The sequence below is a fragment of the Hyperolius riggenbachi genome, chromosome 10, assembly GCF_040937935.1.
Source record: "Hyperolius riggenbachi isolate aHypRig1 chromosome 10, aHypRig1.pri, whole genome shotgun sequence".
Classification (NCBI taxonomy): Eukaryota; Metazoa; Chordata; class Amphibia; order Anura; family Hyperoliidae; genus Hyperolius; species Hyperolius riggenbachi.
The window spans coordinates 214,906,132-214,926,519 of record NC_090655.1 but is presented as its reverse complement, the minus strand read 5'-3'; the positions used below and the strand labels follow the sequence as shown (position 1 = coordinate 214,926,519).

Genomic DNA, 20,388 nt, shown 5'->3' with positions numbered 1-20,388 from the left:
GGCACATAATACATTTTGAGTTACAACGGCCAGGGTTTTTATCTCTCACACAAGTCCTGCAAGCAGCCCTTCTGGAGTCTAGGGACTGTCTGCCAGCAGTCCTCCTGGAGTCTAGGGACTGTTTTTTAAGCAGCCCTTCTGCAGTCTAGGGACTGTAAAAAAACTTTTTAACCTAGACAATATCTTATGTAGCTGTGCACATGCAGTTAACAATGGTGAGAGACCACACATATTTTTTTTCCCATGGACCCTGTAGGCAAGCCTCTGCTCTGCATCATGCTGTGTATATTTACCAGTTTGCCCACCCTCTAATTGCTCTGTAATTGGGCGTTTATTTCCCTCAGCCAGCCTAGTGGTTCACATTGCCTTATACAAAAACCTGAATGCCCCAGGCATTGTACCAGCCCTAAATAGTTAAATGAAAGGCAGCCTGGGGGGAAATCTCCCCCCTTCCCCCCTGGCCAGTCCTCCCCTGCCTCTGAACATATTTGACAATAGTTTGGTGAAGATGTTCAAATGTCCGCGTTCCCATCTGTGTGCGCACTGCGCAGACATAAGTACACTTTTGCAGTAGCATGGTTACTGTGCAGGCCATCATTGTGCCTGTGCAGTGCGGCAGTGGTCATACAAGGACGGGACAGGAGCACAGATTTTCTTTAAAACTGCTTCAGGGGTATATTTCCTTAAAACTTCATATATTAGTAGGCTGCAATTCCACTATTGTCCACATGATGGTGATCTCACTACAAACGAGTAGAACGCAAAGACAGGAAGTGAGGGGGAAGTAGAAAGGAGACATTGTAGAAACTGGCAGCAGAGGAGGTAATAAGGAATTATTTCATATTCGCAAAGTAAAAGCAACAAATGGTTGTCTGTGGGGTTCCTGTGCAATGGTAATCCGTTTGGCTGATGTAAAATGTTGGGTGGGGGAAGGGAGTGGACCTTGCTTGTAGTTGGGGGAGATCAGGTCATGTTTTAACACTGCAGTGAATATGTATATTGTTATTATTTAGTACAGAGCATATTGTCTTGTCACTTAAAGAGAACCCGAGGTGTGTTTAAAGAATGTTCTCTGCTTACAGAGGCTGGATCTGCCTATACAGCCCAGCCTGTGTTGCTATCCCAAACCCCACTAAGGTCCCCCTGCACTCTGCAATCCCTCATAAATCACAGCCGTGCTGTGAGGCTGTGTTTACATCCGTAGTGTCAGTCTCAGTTGCTCCCCCGCCTCCTGCATAGCTCCGGTCCCTGCCCCCGTCCCTTCCCTCCAATCAGCAGGGAGGGAAGGGATGCAGGCGGGGTCTGGAGTTCTGCAGGAGGCGGGGAGAGCAGCAGACTGACACTATAGAGCTAAACACAGCCAGCTCTGACAAGCTGTTTGTCAGCAGCACGGCTGTGATTTATGAGGGAGTGCAGAGTGCAGGGGGACCTTAGTGGGGTTTGGGATAGCAACAGAGGCTGGGCTGTATAGGCAGATCCAGCCTCTGTATGCAGATAATATTCTTCAAACCCACCTCGGGTTCTCTTTAACTATACCTCAGAATTGTTTACAATTTAATTCCTACGATAGTATCATGTAGTGCATGTATCATAGTCTAGGGCCATTTTTTTGGAGGGGGGGGGGGGGCAAAAGCCAATTAACTTATCTTTATGTTTTTGGAATGTGGGAGGAAACCAGAGTGCTTGCAGGAAACCCACACAGATATGGGGGAACTTACAAATTCTGTGTAGATAGTGCCCTGGCTGAGACTCAAACCAGGGACTGCAAGGTGAGAGTACTAACCACTACGCCAACATGCTGTCAACTTGGCATACAAGGGGTTATTAGTTGCCCATGGGGTGTGCTAGGTTTATTGGCTGCCCACTAGGGGAGGGTTGTGACAGGTTAGGTTATACTAGTATTAATGTATGCTATTTTGTCATTGTATGCTACTTTATTGGAACACAGGTTCTCTCACTGTAAAGAAGCATTAACTCCCCTGGGCTGAACTTGTTATGGGGCTAAGTACAAGGTACCTAAAAGCAGCTGACTTGTCACTCTTGAGCCTTCCGACTTGGATAAGGCAGAGGTCACACTTAAGGAATCGCAGGCTATTTCACACAATACAAAGTCACACTGCCAAATGCTAATGGTGTATTCTCATCGGGCCTGCCACGATTTCTGTGAACGTCTGTGATCCAGGTAATGATTGGCAATGGAAGTTATATGCGATAAGGTAGTGCATGTACTCCGTTTTTAAAATGCAGAAAAAAACAAAATTACGAATCGCAGATGCTTCTGGAAATTGCAGTAGTCCCATACACATACGTTAAAGTGTACCTGGGATGGGCAAATAAAAAGATTTTATACTTACCTGGGGTTTCCTTCAGCCCCATGAGCACCGATGCGTCCCTCGCCGTCCTCCCGAGTGGGTCCATTCGCCTGGTATCAGTTCCGGTAATCTGGCTCAGTCACCCCAGTCAGCTCATCTGCGCATGCTCGGCCCCTCCACATACGTGTGGAAGAGCTGACTGGCACGACTGAAACAGATTACTGGAGGCGATACCAGGCGAATGGAGCTACTGAGGAGGATAGCGAGGGACGCATCGGTGCTCATGGGGCTGGAGGAAGCCCCGGGTAAGTATAAAGTCTTTTTATTTGCCCATCTCAGTTTACTTTAAGTGTCTTTTCGCATTGTGGCAAAATGCCTGCGATTCCACCACGTGTGACCCCTGCCTCAACCCCCTGCAAACGTCCAGCTCAGCCCAGGTGAAGTCCTGTGGAGCAAGATACTGCTTAAAAGTCAGACTCTGTGACCTTCTCTAGGAGGAGGGGAATGCGAGTCATGAGACTGCTTTGTATAATAGTGTCAGTTGTTTGGATGTGGGGGAGGGATTCATATAAAGCAGGGGTGACACTTGGGGGGGGGGGGGGGGGAATCACAGACAATTTCATGCAATGCGATGTCGCACTGCTAAATGCAAATGATGTATTCCTATGGGCCTGCCGCAATTTTGGGAAGCATTTGCGATTTGGCAATGTGTTTTTCTTTTCTGTGTTTTCAAAACGGACAATGTGCACTAGCTGTTTGTGTACCGCAGGAGATTCCTCTTTAAAAATCACTAGCTACTGTATAAAAAATGCATAATTATTTTTGTTTCTCGTGGTCCCAAGTGTGATCCCTCCCCCTCTTTCTCTCCTGATCCCCTCGTTCCAGCGCTGGCTTCCCCCTTTAGCAGTCTCCGATCAATGGGTCGGAGACTGGATTTCTGTCGCTGCAGGAGGCTTTGGAAGTCTTCAGGAGCCCGAGTGCTCCCGAAGATGGACCGCTCCATACTGCGCATGCGCGAGAACGCTTTCTCCCGCATGCGCAGTATAGAGCTGCCCCATCTTCTGGAGCACTCAGGCGACCAAAGAGTTTCGAAGCCTCTCGAAGCGGGAGACTTGAACGGGGGAGCCAGCGCTAGAGCGAGGAGACTAGGAGAGGATTGGGAAGGCTCTATAGGACTCAGAGCCTTCCCTCTCCTTAGGTAAGTATATGTTTTGTTTTTTGTTTTTTTCTTCACTTCAGACTCACTTTAAGAGATTCCTTTTCAGTGGTTGCCTGGGTCTCCAGGCCTTCCCTCACACAGAAGGAAATATGTGTTTATTACTAACCTTATCTTCCTGAATAGTTTAACCTACTTGGCGGTAATCCCGAGCTAGGGTTGGGGCAAAAAAACCACAGCTAAGAGTGGTAATCCCAACCTCTGCTCGGGGTAGCCGCCGGAGGCTGTGTGCAGAGTATAGCGCGCAGTGGGCGTTATTACATACCTCCTGGGGGATCCTGACGTCGGCCGTCATCCTTCTTCCTCTCCTCCAGGGCTCTGCGTCCTGCTGGTGAGATCGCCGGCTGTCGTCATGACTACAGACGGCAATTTCACTTTAGAGTTGCAGTGACACCCAGAGGATGGAGGCATAACTGCAACGCTGGAGCCAGGGTGGTGAGTGTTTGAAAAACTGCTGCAGATCTCCCTGGCAGCTTGATTTTTTTCCAGGTTTTAGGGTCTGAAAGGGTGCAAAAAAATTGCACCACTTTTAGACCCAAGAATCATAAGCCAAGGTGGTTAATTCATTTTCACCTTTTTCTCTGCTCTGTTTCCTCCCATATATAACCTTACCGAATGTCTGTTCGTTAGTTACCGACAGCTCCAGGCTGGAGATAAATACCGAACATCTCACTTATTCTACCGCATGCTTTAATCTTTGTGAATCAACATTGAGATATTTGATTTACTTAACTTAGTAACTTACCTCACTAGTCCGTAATTTCAGTTTTCCATGCGGTAACAGCCTTGGGCCACAACCCCACTAAGAGTGATTTCTAATCACTAGCGATTTGAAAAAGCTCTTGCTAATGCAATGCTATTGGGGATTTTTATAAAATCACATTGCTTAAGTGGGATCACACCCATAGCATAACCATTAGCAAGCGGTTTCAAATTGCAAAGCGCTCAGAAAATCGCTCCGAGTGGGTTTCTAGCCTTAGTGACGTAACATTTTAAAAGATGTTCCGTAAAAACAGCTGCCAAATGCGGTAATGCTTATAGGACAACTGACGGAAGGGGGATATGGAGGCTGCCATATTTATTTCCTTTTAAAGGACAACTGTAGTGAGAGGTATATGGAGGCTGCCAGATTTACTTCCTTTTAAGCAATAATACTTGCTTGGCTATCCTGCGGATCCTCTGCCGCTAATACTTTTAGCCACAGACCCTGAACAAGCATGCAGCAGATCAGGTGTTTCTGACATTGTTGTCAAATCTGACAAGATTAGCTGGATGCTTGTTTCTGGTGCGAGTCAGGCACTACTGCAGCCAGATAGAACAGCAAGGCTGCCAGGCAACTGGTACTGCTGAAAAAGTAATAAACATGGCAGCCTTTATATAACTCACTACAGTTGTCCTTTAAGCAATACCAGTTGCCTGGCTATCCTGCTGATAATCTGCCTCTAATATGTTTAGCCATCTATATATTATTGTCAGATCTGACAATATTAGCTGCATGCTTGTTTCTGGTGTTATTCAGACACTACTGCAGTCAAAACAGATCAGCAGGACTGCCAGGCAACTGGTATTGTTTGAAAATAAATATGGCAGCATTCTTCTTACTTCAGTTGTTTTGTCCTCTAATGCATTGAGCCCATTGTATGCTATACGCATAGCATCATCAGGGATTTGGTTGGGTCAGGAGCGACACATGGTCTGTGGCAGCCATGCTTCCAGACCATAAGAGTGAAGGTTGCAGCCACAAGGTACTATGCCCAGGGGTGAGAAGGTGTGGTCACAGTGTACTAGGGGTCTGTCTCGTGGGCAGGAGAGCACATGAGAGGTGTGTGGGGGAAACCAGAGAGGTGGCAGCTTTTACACATGAACCAAGGGGGTAACTACAAATCATGGGTTTCTACATGGGAACTTTCATAGATGTCTCCTGGAAGCCTTTCTTTTAATGCCGTATGGATTGGGAGCCGTTGTGGTGATTTCAGAAATGTTGTTTGGGTGCCATGACTCTGTGACTGGTAGCTTCCCCCCCCCCCCCCCCCTCTTTTTATCTCAGCACTTGCACTATACCTGGGACAGTGGAGTTGGAGTCGGAGCAATTGTTGAGCACCTGCAGCCATAGTCGGTGGTTTCATAAACTGAGGAGTTGATATTGGAGTTGGTTGATTTTTGTACCCACTCCATAGCCCTGCAAAGGCTGTGGAGTCGAGGATTCAGAGTAGGAGCAATTTTGGGTACTCAAAGTCGTGGTTTCATAAACTCAGGAGTGGGATGATTTTAGAACCGACTCAACAACCCTGACTGCTTCCAGATTCTTTGTCACACCATAAAGAATTGGCAATAAACAGTGACATTTTCCTGCATCTATAGCAACCTAAATGGTGCCATGAGACAGTAAGGCTCATTTCACACTGCACCCATTGTGTTTCTCTACAACAGACAATGTAATTATTGGGGGGTTTTCTTTGGTGATTCTTGTAGGGGCCAAGAATACCTGGGTTAGAAGTAGGTCGAGACCGGGAGCCCAATGGTGCAGTATCATCAGGTATAGGGAGGATAAAATTATGTAAATATACAGTATACTCACAAAGGTGGGTTGCAGTTCCTGCAACCATCGTATAGGCCTGCAGGGATGAATCATCCCTGCTCGGTACAGAAAAACTGCAAAGCTGTTACCTCCAAAGGAGACCTGACTGGTAATGGGTAGGATGCCCAATGTGTGTTCTATTTTAGTACTTTAAGATACAAATAAAAATTAGAATAAAAAAGAGTGCTAATCGCTTACCTCTCCAGAAGATATAGACACCAGTTCAACTGGAAAATTTTTTTTATTCGAAAAGCAATCTGACAATGCGTTTCATGGGTCATGGCCTGCTTCCTCAGGTCAATACAAAATGCCTTGATAGCATAGGGGATAGAGTGTAGATTAGAGGCGTCTACACTCTATCCCCCTATGCTATGAAGGCAGTTTATATTGACCCGAGGAAGCAGGCCATGAACCGTGAAATGTGTTGTCAGATTGCTTTTTGAATAAAAACTTTTTTTCTAGTTGAACTGGTGTCTATATCTTCTGGAGAGGTAAGCGACTACCTCTCTTTTTTATTATTTTTTTTAATTTATATTTTAAAATACTAAAATAGAACACAATGGGGACTTCCATCCTACTTATAGACAATGTAATTGCATCGCAGTTAATGGGGTACTTTCACACTGGCACATCGGCAGTGCAGTGCAGCAGGTTCCGTTGGAATAACATACAGCATGCTGTGCATTTACCAAACAACTGTGTACTGTATGCTTCGCTGTATGCATCACAACACACCCCTAATGCTTGATGGGACTTTTTATCACGATTGCATTGCAACCCTATCGTGTATCGTGTGGATGTAGCCTTAGGAATATCAGAAATCCAAACCATTATTAAATAAAAATACTACTACGCTGAGCTTGCACAAAAAGTTAACACATTTTAATATTTAAAGCAGAGTTACAGTTGACTGAGGGAAGGCCTGGAGACCCAGGCAACCACTGAAAAGGAATCTCTTAAAGAGGAGCTGTTAGGTATAAGGTCTCAGAGAAAATAAACACATATATCAGTAGCTAAAGATTGGCTGTACTTACATTACATATGCATTTCACTGTCCACGTTTGGATTTCACAGAATTTGTATATAGTATATGCAGAGATAGATGCTCCTGACAGCTCATGGCAGGCTCCATGTTTTTCTGTCAAATGTGTCGTCATGTCCTGCCTGCTTCCTGATCACAGAAAAGCTCGTACTGAATAACACAGTGTGCAGTGAATATTAATGAGTCTTGTGGCTAGGAACAATAGCTGACTCCTGCAGTGTACTCTGCCCGGAGATTTATCAGCTCCTCTTTAAGAGATTCCTTTTCAGTGGTTGCCTGGGTCTCCAGGCCTTCCCTCAGACAGAAGGAAATATGTGTTTATTACTAACCTTATCTTCCTGAATAGTTTAACCTACTTGGCGGTAATCCTGAGCTAGGGTTGGGGCAGAAAAACCACAGCTAAGAGTGGTAATCCCAGCCTCTGCTCGGGGTAGCCGCCGGAGGCTGTGTGCAGAGTATAGTGCACACGCCAGTGGATTATCCACAGTACTATAATAACTAAAGATGCTGTTTTTAAAAAGTGATTGAAATGGTTAATGTGCTTATGTTCACTTTCCCCTGTAGCGTTATTGTGCGATTGCACTGAGCTCTCCTTGCTGTAGCTTCACTTTGGCTAAGCAAAGCAGGGCGTATTTGGCTTACATCAGCAGTGATCCTAAGCTAAAGACTGTTTTTTTTTTTCTTCCTCCCTAAGATCATCTTTTGCTGAAATTGATATGATATATAACCATGCAATGTTGCTGCTGTCATCATTACTAAACACACTGTAACCTGTGGGGTGCCTTAATATCCTCCAGAATACCTAATAAACCATCGCTATTATGCTGGGACCGCAGCACATGTAATATTCCCCCATCCTAATATTTCTAATACACCCCACAGTTTGACAGCCTACATAATTATCAGTGTATCTCTCTACAGAGGGGAACTTCCTGAATAGATGAAATGACTACAATAGTGAAGATGGAGGAGGATCGGAGTCAGGTGACTGAGCGGATATTTGACCTCACGCTGGAGATCATCTACCTGCTGACTGGAGAGGTGAGGAGGATTCTGGGATTGAATTCCAGTATCACTCTTTAAAGTGGACCCAAATTAAAAATACAAGATTTCAGAAATAAAATCTATTTTCTAAATTATAATAATAAATAGCAGCCTTTTTTCAGCTGCATGATGACAAATCTACAATATTTTACATTTATTGGAGGAACCCCTCCCTTCCTTTCATATTGCCGGGACATTGCCGTTTCCCCTTCCCTTTTCACCTTAAATTTTACCCCACCCCTTGTCTGCCTGCATCACCATCCAATCCCTTCTCCTCACCATATTCTCCCTTGTCTGTCTGGATAGCCATCTACTCCTCTCCCCCTTCAAATGTTCTCCCTTGTCTATCTGCACAGCCATGCACCCCCACTTCCCCCTTGTCTACCTGCACAGCCATGCACCTCCCCCCTTGTTTGCACAGCCATGCATTTCCCCTTGTATTCCTGCACAACCACACCCCTACTCCACCTTTCTCCTTTGCCTGCACCGCCATGTGCTCACTCCCCCCTCACCCATTTTCATGCACTCCTCCAACCTCTATTGGCCTGCACAGCCATGCACTTACCCTCCTCACCCCATTTTCCTGCACAGCCGTGCTCTCCCCCACCTCTGTTGTCCTGCACTGTCATCAACTTACCCCCCCCCCCCCCCCCACCCCCATTTTCCTGCACAGCCATGCACTCCCTCCACAATCATTGGCCTGCGCATCCATGCACTTGACACACACACACACACACACACACACACACACACACACACACACACACACACACACACACTCACACACTCACACACTCACACACTCACACACTCACACACTCTCACACACACTCACTCCCCCATCTCTGTTGGCTTGCATAGCTATGCGCCCCCACACCTCCATTGTCCTGCCCAGCCATGCACTTCCCCCATTTCTGTTGGCCTGCACAGCTATGCACTGACTCCGCCCCACTCCCATTTTCTTCCTTCCATCCCTGTTGGCCTTCACAGCCATGCACTCTCCCCCTTCAGCCCTTTTGTTTTTTTTCACTGGTATACTGTGCCTTAGGCAAGGGTCTAACTTGTCTTTGTTTTCTGCGTGCATTTTTTTTTTCTGCACACTAGGGGCTTGACTCACTAAGACAAATAACATGCCTTATCAGAGATAACACGCCTTATCAAAGTTAACATGCCTTATCAGAGTAGCATAGTGTGCACTACAAACTTATGCCTGCTAACTGGCAATGATGAAAGCTCCACTCGTCCTGCCGTGAGCCCCTGCGGGTCCAATCACTTTAACCACTTCAGACCGCGCAAGTGTTTTCACCTTTAGGAAGAAGGCAATTTTCCCCTGTCCGTGCTCCTTCCATTCATTCACCAATAATTTTATCACTACCTATCACACCTATATCATCTATATCTTTTATATCTTTTTGCCACCAATTAGGCTTTCCTTGGGTGGTACATTTTGCTAAGAATTCTTTAATTCCAAATGCATTTTAACAGGAATAATAAGAAAAAAAAAAAGGGAAAAAAAAAATCATAATTTCTCAGTTTTCGGCCATTATAGTTTTAAAAAAAACGTTCTGCTGTGGATAAAATCCATACATTTTATTTGCCCCTTTGTCCCGGTTCTTGCAATGTTCAAAATATTTTCCTAGTATAATGTATGGTGCAAATATTTTATTTAGAAATAAAGGTGCATTTTTTTCAGTTTTGCATCCATCACTAATTACAAGCCCATATAGGCTCAAGGTAATAAGGTAATATACCTTCACACAATACATATTAAAAATTTTAGTCCCTAAGGTAACGATTTATGTATTTTTTTTTAAACTGTATTTTTTATTTTATTTTAACTGTGTGTTTTAATTTTTTTTTAGATAATGGGCAGGGTGGGCAGTCAATCAGTTTTTATTTAGTGTGTTTTTTTTTCCATTTCTACTTTAATTTTACTTTTGGGCCACTAGGTGGCGCTAAGCACTTTCCTGGAAGATACCAGGGAGTGCAAGATCTTCTTCTTTTTTTATTTTTTTTATTCTTTTTTTTTACATTTCGGGATTATTTTTTATTATTATTTAGTATTTATATAGCACCAACATCTTCTGCAGCGCTGTACAGAGTATATATAGTCTTGTCACTAACTGTCCCTCAAAAGAGCTCACAATCTAGTCCCTACCATAGTCATATGCCTATATTGTGTAGTGTATGTATTGTAGTCTAGGGCCAATTTAGGGGAAGCCAATTAACTTATCTGTATGTTTTTGGGGTGTGGGAGGAAACCGGAGTGCCCAGAGGAGACCTACATTTGCAGGGACTCGTTTGCCTTCGGGGGAACACTGGTTCCTCTTCAGCAATCATCCCCTGTAATAGCGGCAGAGAAGGAGCCGCCTGCATGACAAGTGCAGCAACACTGCTGGACGGATATATTCGTCCAGGTTGCCTTTTAGTGGCGATTTTTGGACAAATATATCCACCCAGATTGGCTTAAGTGGTTAAAGGACTTTATCCCCACACTTTGATTGGTCCAATAGGCTGCCTGTCAAGTTTCCCGTCAAGTGACAGGCAGCCTATTGGGCCAGTCAAAGTGTGTGGATAATGTCCTTTAAAGTGAATGGACCCGCAGGGGCTCAGGGCAGGACGAGTGGAGCTCTCGTCATTGCCAATTAGCAGGCATACGTTTGTAGCGCTCGCTATGCTACTCTGATAGGGCATGCCGGCTCTAATGGGGCATGTTAACTCTGATAAGGCATGCTATTTGTTATAGTGAATCAGCCCCTATGTGCGTTTGTATGCAGGAAAATGCTTGCCTTTTTAACAGCAGCTAATGTAATTGATAGAGAAAATGCACACAATGTGCAGAATTATGCTGCAGGATGTCAGTTTTTTTTCTGCACATGAAAAATGCATTCAAGTGTAAACAAGCCCATTGATTAACATGAGTTCTCAGTTTAAATGTGTTTTTCTGTGCAGAAAACGTTCACAAAAACAGCCAAGTGTGACCCCTTCCTCAATCGCTACCAATTTTATGGTCTTTGTTAATTAAATATAAATGTGACTGAGAAGGTTTCTGATAATGTACATGATTGCTGTTACTATATGTTACCACACAGAATTGTGACGTAATAAGGACATCTAGGGAAATATTGACCCCCACCAGTCCTCTCCATGGCCCATCTACTATCAAGCTGCATCTGTCTCACTCCTTGACACTTGTAAGAAACAACAAGAAGAAGATTCTAGAAGTCATCCACAAGATGATTGAGCTGCTGACAGGAGAGGTGAGCAGTGCTGGGAATTTTTGGAAAGTATCAAGTAACCTCAAGGGGTGAATCTGGGTGGTGACTGTGTCATTGTGTGTTAGGATTTCACTGTTGACTCCTGCATGGAGAAACCGTATTTAGACCAGAAGAACTTCTGCAAGGATATTGTGATGAAACATGAGCCACATGATCATGAGATCACATCAGGTAAGAGGAGACTTCTATTTCTTCTAGAGACGAGAGCAGTAGGGAGAGTCAATTATCTAATAAACACATAGGGCTTGAGCCACAAAAGCGTGCAAACAGTTAGCACGCTGGTGAAAAGCCCCTTATCACGCCTAAACTCAGTTTAGGCGTGATAAGTTTAGGCATGATAACTATAGCACCAACTGGGTTAGCACCGTAGTGCACAGCTGATCAAAAGTTTTGCGCTAGCAAAGTCTGGTGCGCGCAATACGTCGCATAGAGTTTAATGGTGCTGCTTTGCGCGCAGGACTTTGCATGCGATCTAAACTTATCTAAACTTATTACGCCTAAACTTATCACACCTAAACTTATCACACCTAAACTTATTACGCCTAAAATTTTCATGCCTAAACTGAGTTTAGGCGTGATAAGGGGCTTTTTACCAGCGTGGTGCAATAGTTATCACGCTTAAAGTGTTTTAGGCGTGATCTCACCGCTTTGTGAATCGAGGCTTAAGGCTGCAATTCATAAAGGCCTGATTCATAAAGACTTTCACAGGTGCGGTAGAAGTTTCGGTAATTTACCAAAAACATGGCTTAGATTCACAAAGACCAGTGCAGTAAACTGTAGAACAGCTGTGGTGTGGGTCTGTTCTGTCACAGTGATGTTCTCCCACCTCTGTGCAGTGACAACATTGCAATAGTAAGAGGCATCCCTTCGACATGTCCCCTTCTAGTCCCTCTGAGGCCTGGAACCCACTGGGAGCACTTTTCTGAGCACTTTGTGATTTGAAAAGCTCTCGCTAATGTAATGCTATGGGTGTGATCCTACTTGAGCGATGTGATTTTATATAAATCCCCCATAGCTTTGCATTAGTGAGAGCTTTTTCAAATCACTAGTGCTTAGTGGGCTTCTAGTGGGCCCTAAATCAGTCTATTAGTCTTTAACGTTTTATTTAATGGCCAGAGTTTGGATGAACTTGCAATAATCGAAAGGCACACCATGCTTTGATGATTTCACCAGTTGCTCCTCGGCATTCTGAAACAGGATTCTAAAGGGTTAGGGCTGGTTCACATTGGATGCTTTTGCAGCGCTTTGCTGATCTCCGGCAATCAGCAAAGCGCTGCTGCTAATGTATCCCTATGGATACTTTCTCACTGCAGCGTTTGTGATTGCGCTAAAACGCAGTGCATTGGGGACCATCACGTTGTGATACTCAATGTGAACTAGCCCTCACTGTCTAAAGGGCAGAAGGGCAAATCTCTTCTGTGCCAGTTCTCAGTTCTCTTCTCTGCTGCCTGAGGGAGAAAAACGTGTCCCACCTAAAACTTGTCGGCACCAATAGAGAGAGTAGCAGGAGGGGAGGCTTTCTAGTTTGCAGATCAGAAATGTTCTTAAATACAGAAAATCTTACTTTGCTTTACCACATGCTTTAATCTTTATGAATTGACATTTACTGACATGTGCTGAGGTATTTGCTGCACAAGTCAGTAATTTACTTCACTGCTCGGTAATTTTGGCTTGCCATGCGGTAACGGCCTTTCTGAATTTACTAAAGGTTTGGTAAAATCAGCTGATTTCTGCATTACTGCATACAGTAATTCTTTATGAATTGAAGCCATAGAAACAAAGTATTTAGTGTGTGTCTTTCCTACAGATTGGTCTGATGGATCCAGTAATAGAAACCCACCGGAGAGATGTACAGGTCCTCTTTCTTCACCGGATTATCAGGTAGGTGATGTTACAATCATGTAATCTTTCTACCCGCAGTACCTTGAGTTGCCATCAGAGGCAGCCTGCACTCATTTTCTACTATTGGCCAATCTTCACACATAATTATTGTGTATTTTCCCACTTGCAGTGAAGGACTTGAGCTTTCCTGCAAATTAAAATGGCATGTCCTCCTTGTCTATAAACTCAATCAATTTCTCCCTTCTCAAGGACAACCTGCAATTTACAGGCTCCTAACCATTAGAGATGGTCAATGAGATGTAAATTGTTCTGAGATGATGCCGACTTATGCAAATTATATATGGAAATGTATACAGCGTTAAAATGGACTAATTTCATGACGTGACGTAAGGTAGAGGTGGGATTCTATTGGTCCATTTTGAAGCTATGTCATTTTCCATTGACCGCCCCTACTGACCATCTGCAGTACAGCGGAGAAGTTATTAATGGTGACACTATGGCTGCCACACTGTGTACTGATATCAGACCATGTTTGGCCTCTGCCGGTGGTGGTACCATCATCTACAGAGTAAATACTGTGGTGCGGCCTGTTAAATTGGATACTGGGGTATGCCAAAAGTTATAATATAGGTGATGCAATATTACTGATATTTAATTATAGCCTTACCCAGCCCCTATTCTCACATTAACACCCACCCTCCACTAACACCACCATGCATAACACTGACCTCCCTCCTAATGCCAAACACTAACCTCCCCCTCTACTCTGCCTAACACTAATCTCTACTCTGCCTAACAGTAACCTCCCTTCCGAATGCCTATCACTAACCCCCCTTCTAGTGCATAACAGTAACCTCCCCTCTAAATGCCTAACACTATCCACCCTCCTAACGCCTAACCATAACCTCTGCTTCTAATTTCTAACACTAACCCTCCTTCCAATGCTAACCTTCCCCCCCCCTTCCAATGCCTAACAGTAACCTCCCCTCCTAATGCATAACACTAACCCCCCTCCTAATGCTACCCCCCTCCCCTTCCAATGCCTAACAGCAACCCCCCTCCCTATCCCTAACACTAACCTCTTTCCTAATGGCTAATACTAACCACCTCTCCTAATGCCTAACCTCTCCTCCTTAGATGTTTAAAACTCTGTACAATCAGGACATCCATCCAGTAATACACATGTAAATTTATTTCAGAGTACTAATTAATATATGAACTTTTATTTTAGGGTGAAGATGTAGTTCTCATTAAAGTAGACATTAAGGAGGAACCAGAAGAAGCATGTGTGTGGGGTGAGGATTCGTGTAAGGAGGAAGAACTTCCTTCGCAGATCAGCACAGGTCAGTCATGTGTGGTAGGCTGAGGGGTGAGGGCCATTGTCTTCTGGTTTAGACAGTGCTTAGCACAGAAGGTCAGAGTCTCCAGTAATATCTGGTCTGGTTAATTTTACTAATAAACTGAACAACAAACCAAACATAACTAAATCCTCTCAATTTGATAGCAGTCCAATTCGTGACTGGCCTGGTAAGAGCCTGCAAAGCAGTACTATTGGGCAGCAGCTGCTCTGGGATCCCCTCTGACAGGAAGCAGGGAGCTATGTGCACCCCATTATCATTCCCCCAGCACTCATGTCACACATTTCAGAGCTTTGTGACAACATTCACTCCTAGAGCAACATACTTAACTGCAGAAAGGAGATTGAATGTTCTTTAACTATTATTATTTCCCCAATAGATGGGCATGATGTTGGGGACACTTCGGAGGAACATCCTTTTTCATCCCCAGATTATATTGCAGAAGAAAAGGTCATTAAACCATTTTCTCCAGGGGGAAACCTGATTGCTGGAAATACACCACAAGGACTTCACCAAGAGATTAGGTCACCAGTTTCCTCTACTCCTCATAGATCTTCTGATCAACCAAGACTTCACCAAAAGACTAGGTCACCAGTTTCCTTTACTCCTCATAGATCTTTTGATCAGTCAAGACTTCCCCAAAAGACTAGGCCACCAGTACCACCTAGTCCTCATAAATCTTCTGATCCATCCAGATTTCACCAAAAGATTAGGTCACCAGTTCCTTCTACTCCTCAAAGATCTTCTGATCAGTCAAGATTTCACCAAGAGATTAGATCACCAGTTGCCTCTACTCCTCATAGATTTTTTGATCAATCAAGACTTCACCAAGAGATTAGGTCACCAGTTCCTTGTACTCCTCATAGATCTTTTGATCAATCAAGATCTTCTGATCAATCACAACCTGTTACTCCAAATATTCAGCCAAGATGTCAGTGTGGTAATAGATTGAATGATCTTTGCAACCCCGAGGAACCGTTTGCCAGGAGGTCTCGTGTTGTTAGACCGAGAGTTGTAAAGAAATTTCCATGTTCTCGATGTGACAAATGGTTTAAATCAAAATCACTTCTTAGTACACATGAGAGGGTGCATACTGGGGAGCGGCCATTTTCATGCTCAGAGTGTGGTAAAGATTTTGTTCAGAAAGGGCACCTTGTTACACACCAGAGAAGTCACAGAGGCGAGCGGCCTTTCTTATGTTCTGAGTGTGGGAAATGTTTCACTCAAAAAGGTGACCTTCTCAAACACCAGAGAACTCATACAAATGAGCGTCCTTTTTCATGTTTAGAGTGTGGTAAGGGTTTCTCTCAGAAAGTACACCTTCGAAGCCACCAGAGAAGTCACACAGGAGAGCGCCCTTTCTTGTGTTTAGAGTGCGGGAAAAGCTTCTCTCAGAGAGGACACCTTCGAAGCCACCAGAGAAGTCACACTGGGGAGCGTCCTTATCCATGTTTACAGTGTGGAAAAAGTTTCAGTGTGAAAGGAAACCTCCTTACACACCAGAGAACTCACACACATGAACAGCTTCCCTCATGTTCTTAGTGTGGGAAATCTTTCACTGTGAAGTCCTGGAAGAGTTACACAGGATGGACTCCTTTCTTCTTTTCAGAGTGTTTGCAATATGTTGGAGTCCTGAATACACCAGAGAATACTGACCGGAGAACATTCTTCGTTACATTCTGTGTAAAATGCTTTTTGAAAATAGAAAGTGCTGTAAGACATAATGAGGTGCTCAAATATCCTTTTTGTTCACAACATGGTACATGTTCTACATGGATAGGAAATCATTTATCGCCTTCAAATTTCTATTGATGCTAATGTTTTGTGCATAGCAGCATTACATTGGTTAAAGTGTACCTGAGAGGATTCAAACAAAAGGATTTATACTTACCTGGTACTTCCTCCAGATCCCTGTAAGTGCGTGGGCTCCCTTGGTGTCCATCCAGTCCTGTCTGTCCTGCTGTTGGCATCCACGGTAAAGTTCTCGATTGAGCCATTCAGGGGCGTGGCTCTGGCCGTACACCTTCTTGGTCGTGCTACCATAGGCAGGAGTGTTCAGCATCCGGAACAGTTACAAGCCTTAACTAACTGCAGCATGCTCCCTGCCAGAGCTGCGCATGCGCAATAGTCCCCACCTACCGTGGCTGACAATGGGAGGACAAAGTCTTCCGGGAGTACACCAATGGAGACCATGGTCTGCAGGGGGTTTGAGGAAGCCACAGGTAAGTATAAATCCCTGTGTTTTATTCATCTCAAGTTTCCTTTACACTGTTCGGTTAATATAAATATTGTACGATGAACGGGAGGGTTTTCTAAATGGTGATTCAGGTAGGTGGAGTCACCTGCTGACTAATATTTATTGGGGTCTTTCGTGGTGAAATCAGCCTTCCATGGTTACTCCTCAGAGTATGAAATGCGTGTAAGTAAATTGAGCAAAAGACAAACTCTTGCGTTCAGCTTTGTACATTGCAAAGGATAAAGGCAAAATGTATTTAGGTTGCTTACATGTAAACATGTAAAACAGTTCACTGGGTTCCGTACAGATATGGTGGTATGCGAGTGTTGACGTCTGCTACCATTCAAAGGATTAGTCCAGATGTGTAATACAAATAGCAAAGTCATGCTATCTGCAGCTAATGACTCATGCTGCAAGGTTGGGGAGTTTCTGGGCTGTCTGTACCCCACAGAGAGCACACAGTTTCCAGGTTACCTAAATAAGTACAATGTCAGCTTCAGTCAGTTCTGGAAATTCCAAGCTACCTTCCAAAAAAGTAAATACAATGTAAGGGTTGATAGACCAGGACTATTGATCCTGTTTGGTGACCATACACCACACAATGCTTTCAGTGATACATTTAGCATTAATGTAGAGTGTAATGAAAATATGCTAAAACTGTGGCATTTAAAGGGAGTCTAAAGTGGATTAAAAAAAAATACCTGATACTTACCTAAGGAGAGGGAAGGATCTGGGCCCTATGGAGCCTTCCTGTTCCTTTCATAGTCCCCCTTATTCCATCACTGGGTCCCCCGTTACCACTCTCCGATGGGTCAGAGACTGCTCTCTGCTGCTGTGGAAGTCTAATGCTCCCAGAGACAGGCCGCTCTGTACCACGCATGTGTGATCACGCTCTCTTGCGCTTTTGCGCATGCGCAGTATGGAGCTGCCTGTGTTTGGGAGCACTCGGGCTCCTGAAGACTTCCAAAGCCTCCTGCGGTGGGAGATTTGAACAGGGGAACCAGCGCAGGAACACAAAGACAGTAGGTGGAACGGGAAAGCTCATTAGGACCCAGAGCCTTCCTTCTCCTTTCTACTCCATCAGGCAGTATAAGGCTAGCAGCCTTGCCATTGCTATTAGGCCCTGTTCGCTGGGAGCTGTAAAAGCAGCGCAGGAGATTTTGTTGCAGCCGGCGCTACCATAGACCATAATAGAAATTACGGCTATAGCAGCGCTCAGTGACTGATTTGGGCACTGCCAGAAGGCTGAGCACAAATCACTACTGTAATTCGGCCGAGAGCAATAGCTGGAAGCCGCATTACATCTTTCCCCACCATCCATGGCGGCCTGGAGGGGGAAGATTAATTAATGACGCCGGGAATTTTGCAGGAGCAGGGTAAGCCATTTACCGGCTTTCCCCTGTGCCAAAATCTCCCAGCAGCTATGTTCTAGGTACGCTCCTTCCCACTATAGTGGTAAACAGACACTCTTTTTATACATTTTACCGCATCAGAAAAAGGACAGTCGACAGATCCTATAGTTATTATAGGATTCCTTCAATCTTGTCAGTCTGCAATGAGTCCTTTGGGGTAAGTACCTGACAGCGGATGCATTCCCATAGAAGCCTATGATGGAAATGCCATAAACAAACGTAAAAGAGACGGCACACAATTGACTGCAAAAACTGTTGCTGTGTATTATGGAGCAGAGCACTGCATTACATGTTACGGACTTCCATCCTTCCTTGCATAACGTATGCATCTGAGGAAGGACAGAAGTCCGTAACATGTAATGCAGTGCTCTGCTCCATAATACACAGCAACAGTTTTTGCAACCAATTATGTGCCGTGTCTTTCTTGTTTGTTAATGGTGAACCAGCGACCGCTTAAGCAATCCGGTGTAGACTGAGCACCGGCAAAGTTAACATACCTGGTATACTGCTTCCAAGGCGTCCCATCTACTAACTACATATGGTGGAAATGCATCTGCTCCACACTCCCACCGGACCATCGGAGCGGACAGAACTCATCCACTCCTGCTGGCCATTAGAGATCCATATATAATGGTAACCGAGCCTTAGGGCATGTTTCCATATTCAATGCAGGAGCCATGCATCGGCGCCGCTCTGCACTACATCACGTCATTCCCCGAGGGGGCGCTTGTGATCCAATTCATCATAATGAATGGGATTGGGGGCGCAATTGCCCCAAAATGCATGCAACCATGCGCTGCGATTCAGTGGTGAATCACAGCGCATGCATGGAGACATCAGACAGTGCAGTCTCTGATGTCCCTGCGGTCGCGTTTCCATAAGTACAGTGAAAAGCGCACATATGGAAACAAGCCCTTAGACAAAATTTCTGCTCAAATCCTGTCTAATATCTACTGGGTCAAAGTGGTAAATCAGGTGAGTGATCCATATCCGAAGAGAATTTGTTTGCCTTATTGTGTATGCCTAGCACTTCTCTGCAGTTGGAAGTTGTACTGTGATAACTAATTGTAGGTCATTAATAATTTGTGTGGCTGTACAGATACTTCTCATACCAGGAGAGAAAGTTCAACAGGTCGTTGTTACTGGTAATTTGGGAGCAGAATTGCAATTTAGAACAGTAGTTATGCAAGTGAGAGACAACTATCTTTTTTTGTGTTATTTACCCTAAAAATAAAAAATAAGAATGTGAGATTCCTGTAACCACAAGGGCTGCCTTTATGAATAATGACTGTGGCTGTCGGACGCCTGCAATGCATTGTGGGTTCCTTAACAGCTGGAGAGCCAAGTTTGCCTATCACTGTGTTAGGCCAGTGATCTGCAAACTTGGCTCTCCAACTGTTAAGGAACTACAAGTCCCACAATGCATTTGCCTTTATGAATCATGACTGTGGCTGTCAGACTCCTGCAATTCATTGTGAGACTTGTAGTTCCTTAAAGGGAACCAGAGACGAGGGTAAGCCTAAAAATGGTAAAAGATGTTATACATACAGTACCTGGGGCTTCCTCTAGGTCCATAAGCCTGGATCGCTCCCACGCCACCGTCCTCCGCTGCCTGTATCATCAGTACTGGGTCCTGTCACTTCCGCCTGACACGACCAGTTGTGCGCATGGGCTCCCTCCGGATTTGTACGCATGTGCCTGCGTAGTACGGAGGGAGCGCACTGCGCTTGCGTCGACTGGCTGAAAGTACGGGACCCAGTACCGGCGGACAGAGGCAACGGAGGACGGCAGCGTGGGAGTGATCCAGGCTTATGGAGCTGGAGGAAGCCTCAGGTATGTATAAATCTATATCTTCTTCATCTCTGGTTCTCTTTAACAGCTGGAGAGCCAAGTTTGCCTATCGCTGGGTTAGGCCATGAAAAGAGATGATCTTCCAGCTGGTGTGCCTTGTTCAGTCCTCAGCTTCATGTAGCTTGCTGTGAACAGACACAAGACAAGCCCACCACAAAGCTGAACCGCTCCTCTGACATGGCACCTACAGTAATGTGATACTGTAGCCTGAGAAGGTAC

General features: G+C 44.7%; 1 protein-coding gene across 1 annotated transcript; it reads left to right on the top strand.

Moving 5' to 3' along the window:
• Positions 1-777: 777 nt before the first annotated feature.
• LOC137534482 (zinc finger protein 418-like) lies at positions 778-18,540 on the top strand. The gene is made up of 7 exons (XM_068255996.1): positions 778-822; positions 8,070-8,189; positions 11,285-11,452; positions 11,536-11,641; positions 13,278-13,351; positions 14,544-14,655; positions 15,050-18,540. The coding sequence occupies exons 2-7, from the start codon at positions 8,094-8,096 to the stop codon at positions 16,210-16,212; spliced, it is 1,719 nt and encodes a 572-aa protein (XP_068112097.1). The 5' UTR covers positions 778-822; positions 8,070-8,093; the 3' UTR covers positions 16,213-18,540.
• Positions 18,541-20,388: the final 1,848 nt, after the last annotated feature.

Coding starts and splice junctions, on each gene's coding strand:
- LOC137534482 (XM_068255996.1), top strand. CDS start 8,094: ATGACTACAATAGTGAAGATGGAGGAGGATCGGAGTCAGGTGACTGAG. Junction 11,453..11,535: donor TTGAGCTGCTGACAGGAGAG/GTGAGCAGTGCT, acceptor ATTGTGTGTTAG/GATTTCACTGTTGACTCCTG. Junction 14,656..15,049: donor TCCTTCGCAGATCAGCACAG/GTCAGTCATGTG, acceptor TTTCCCCAATAG/ATGGGCATGATGTTGGGGAC.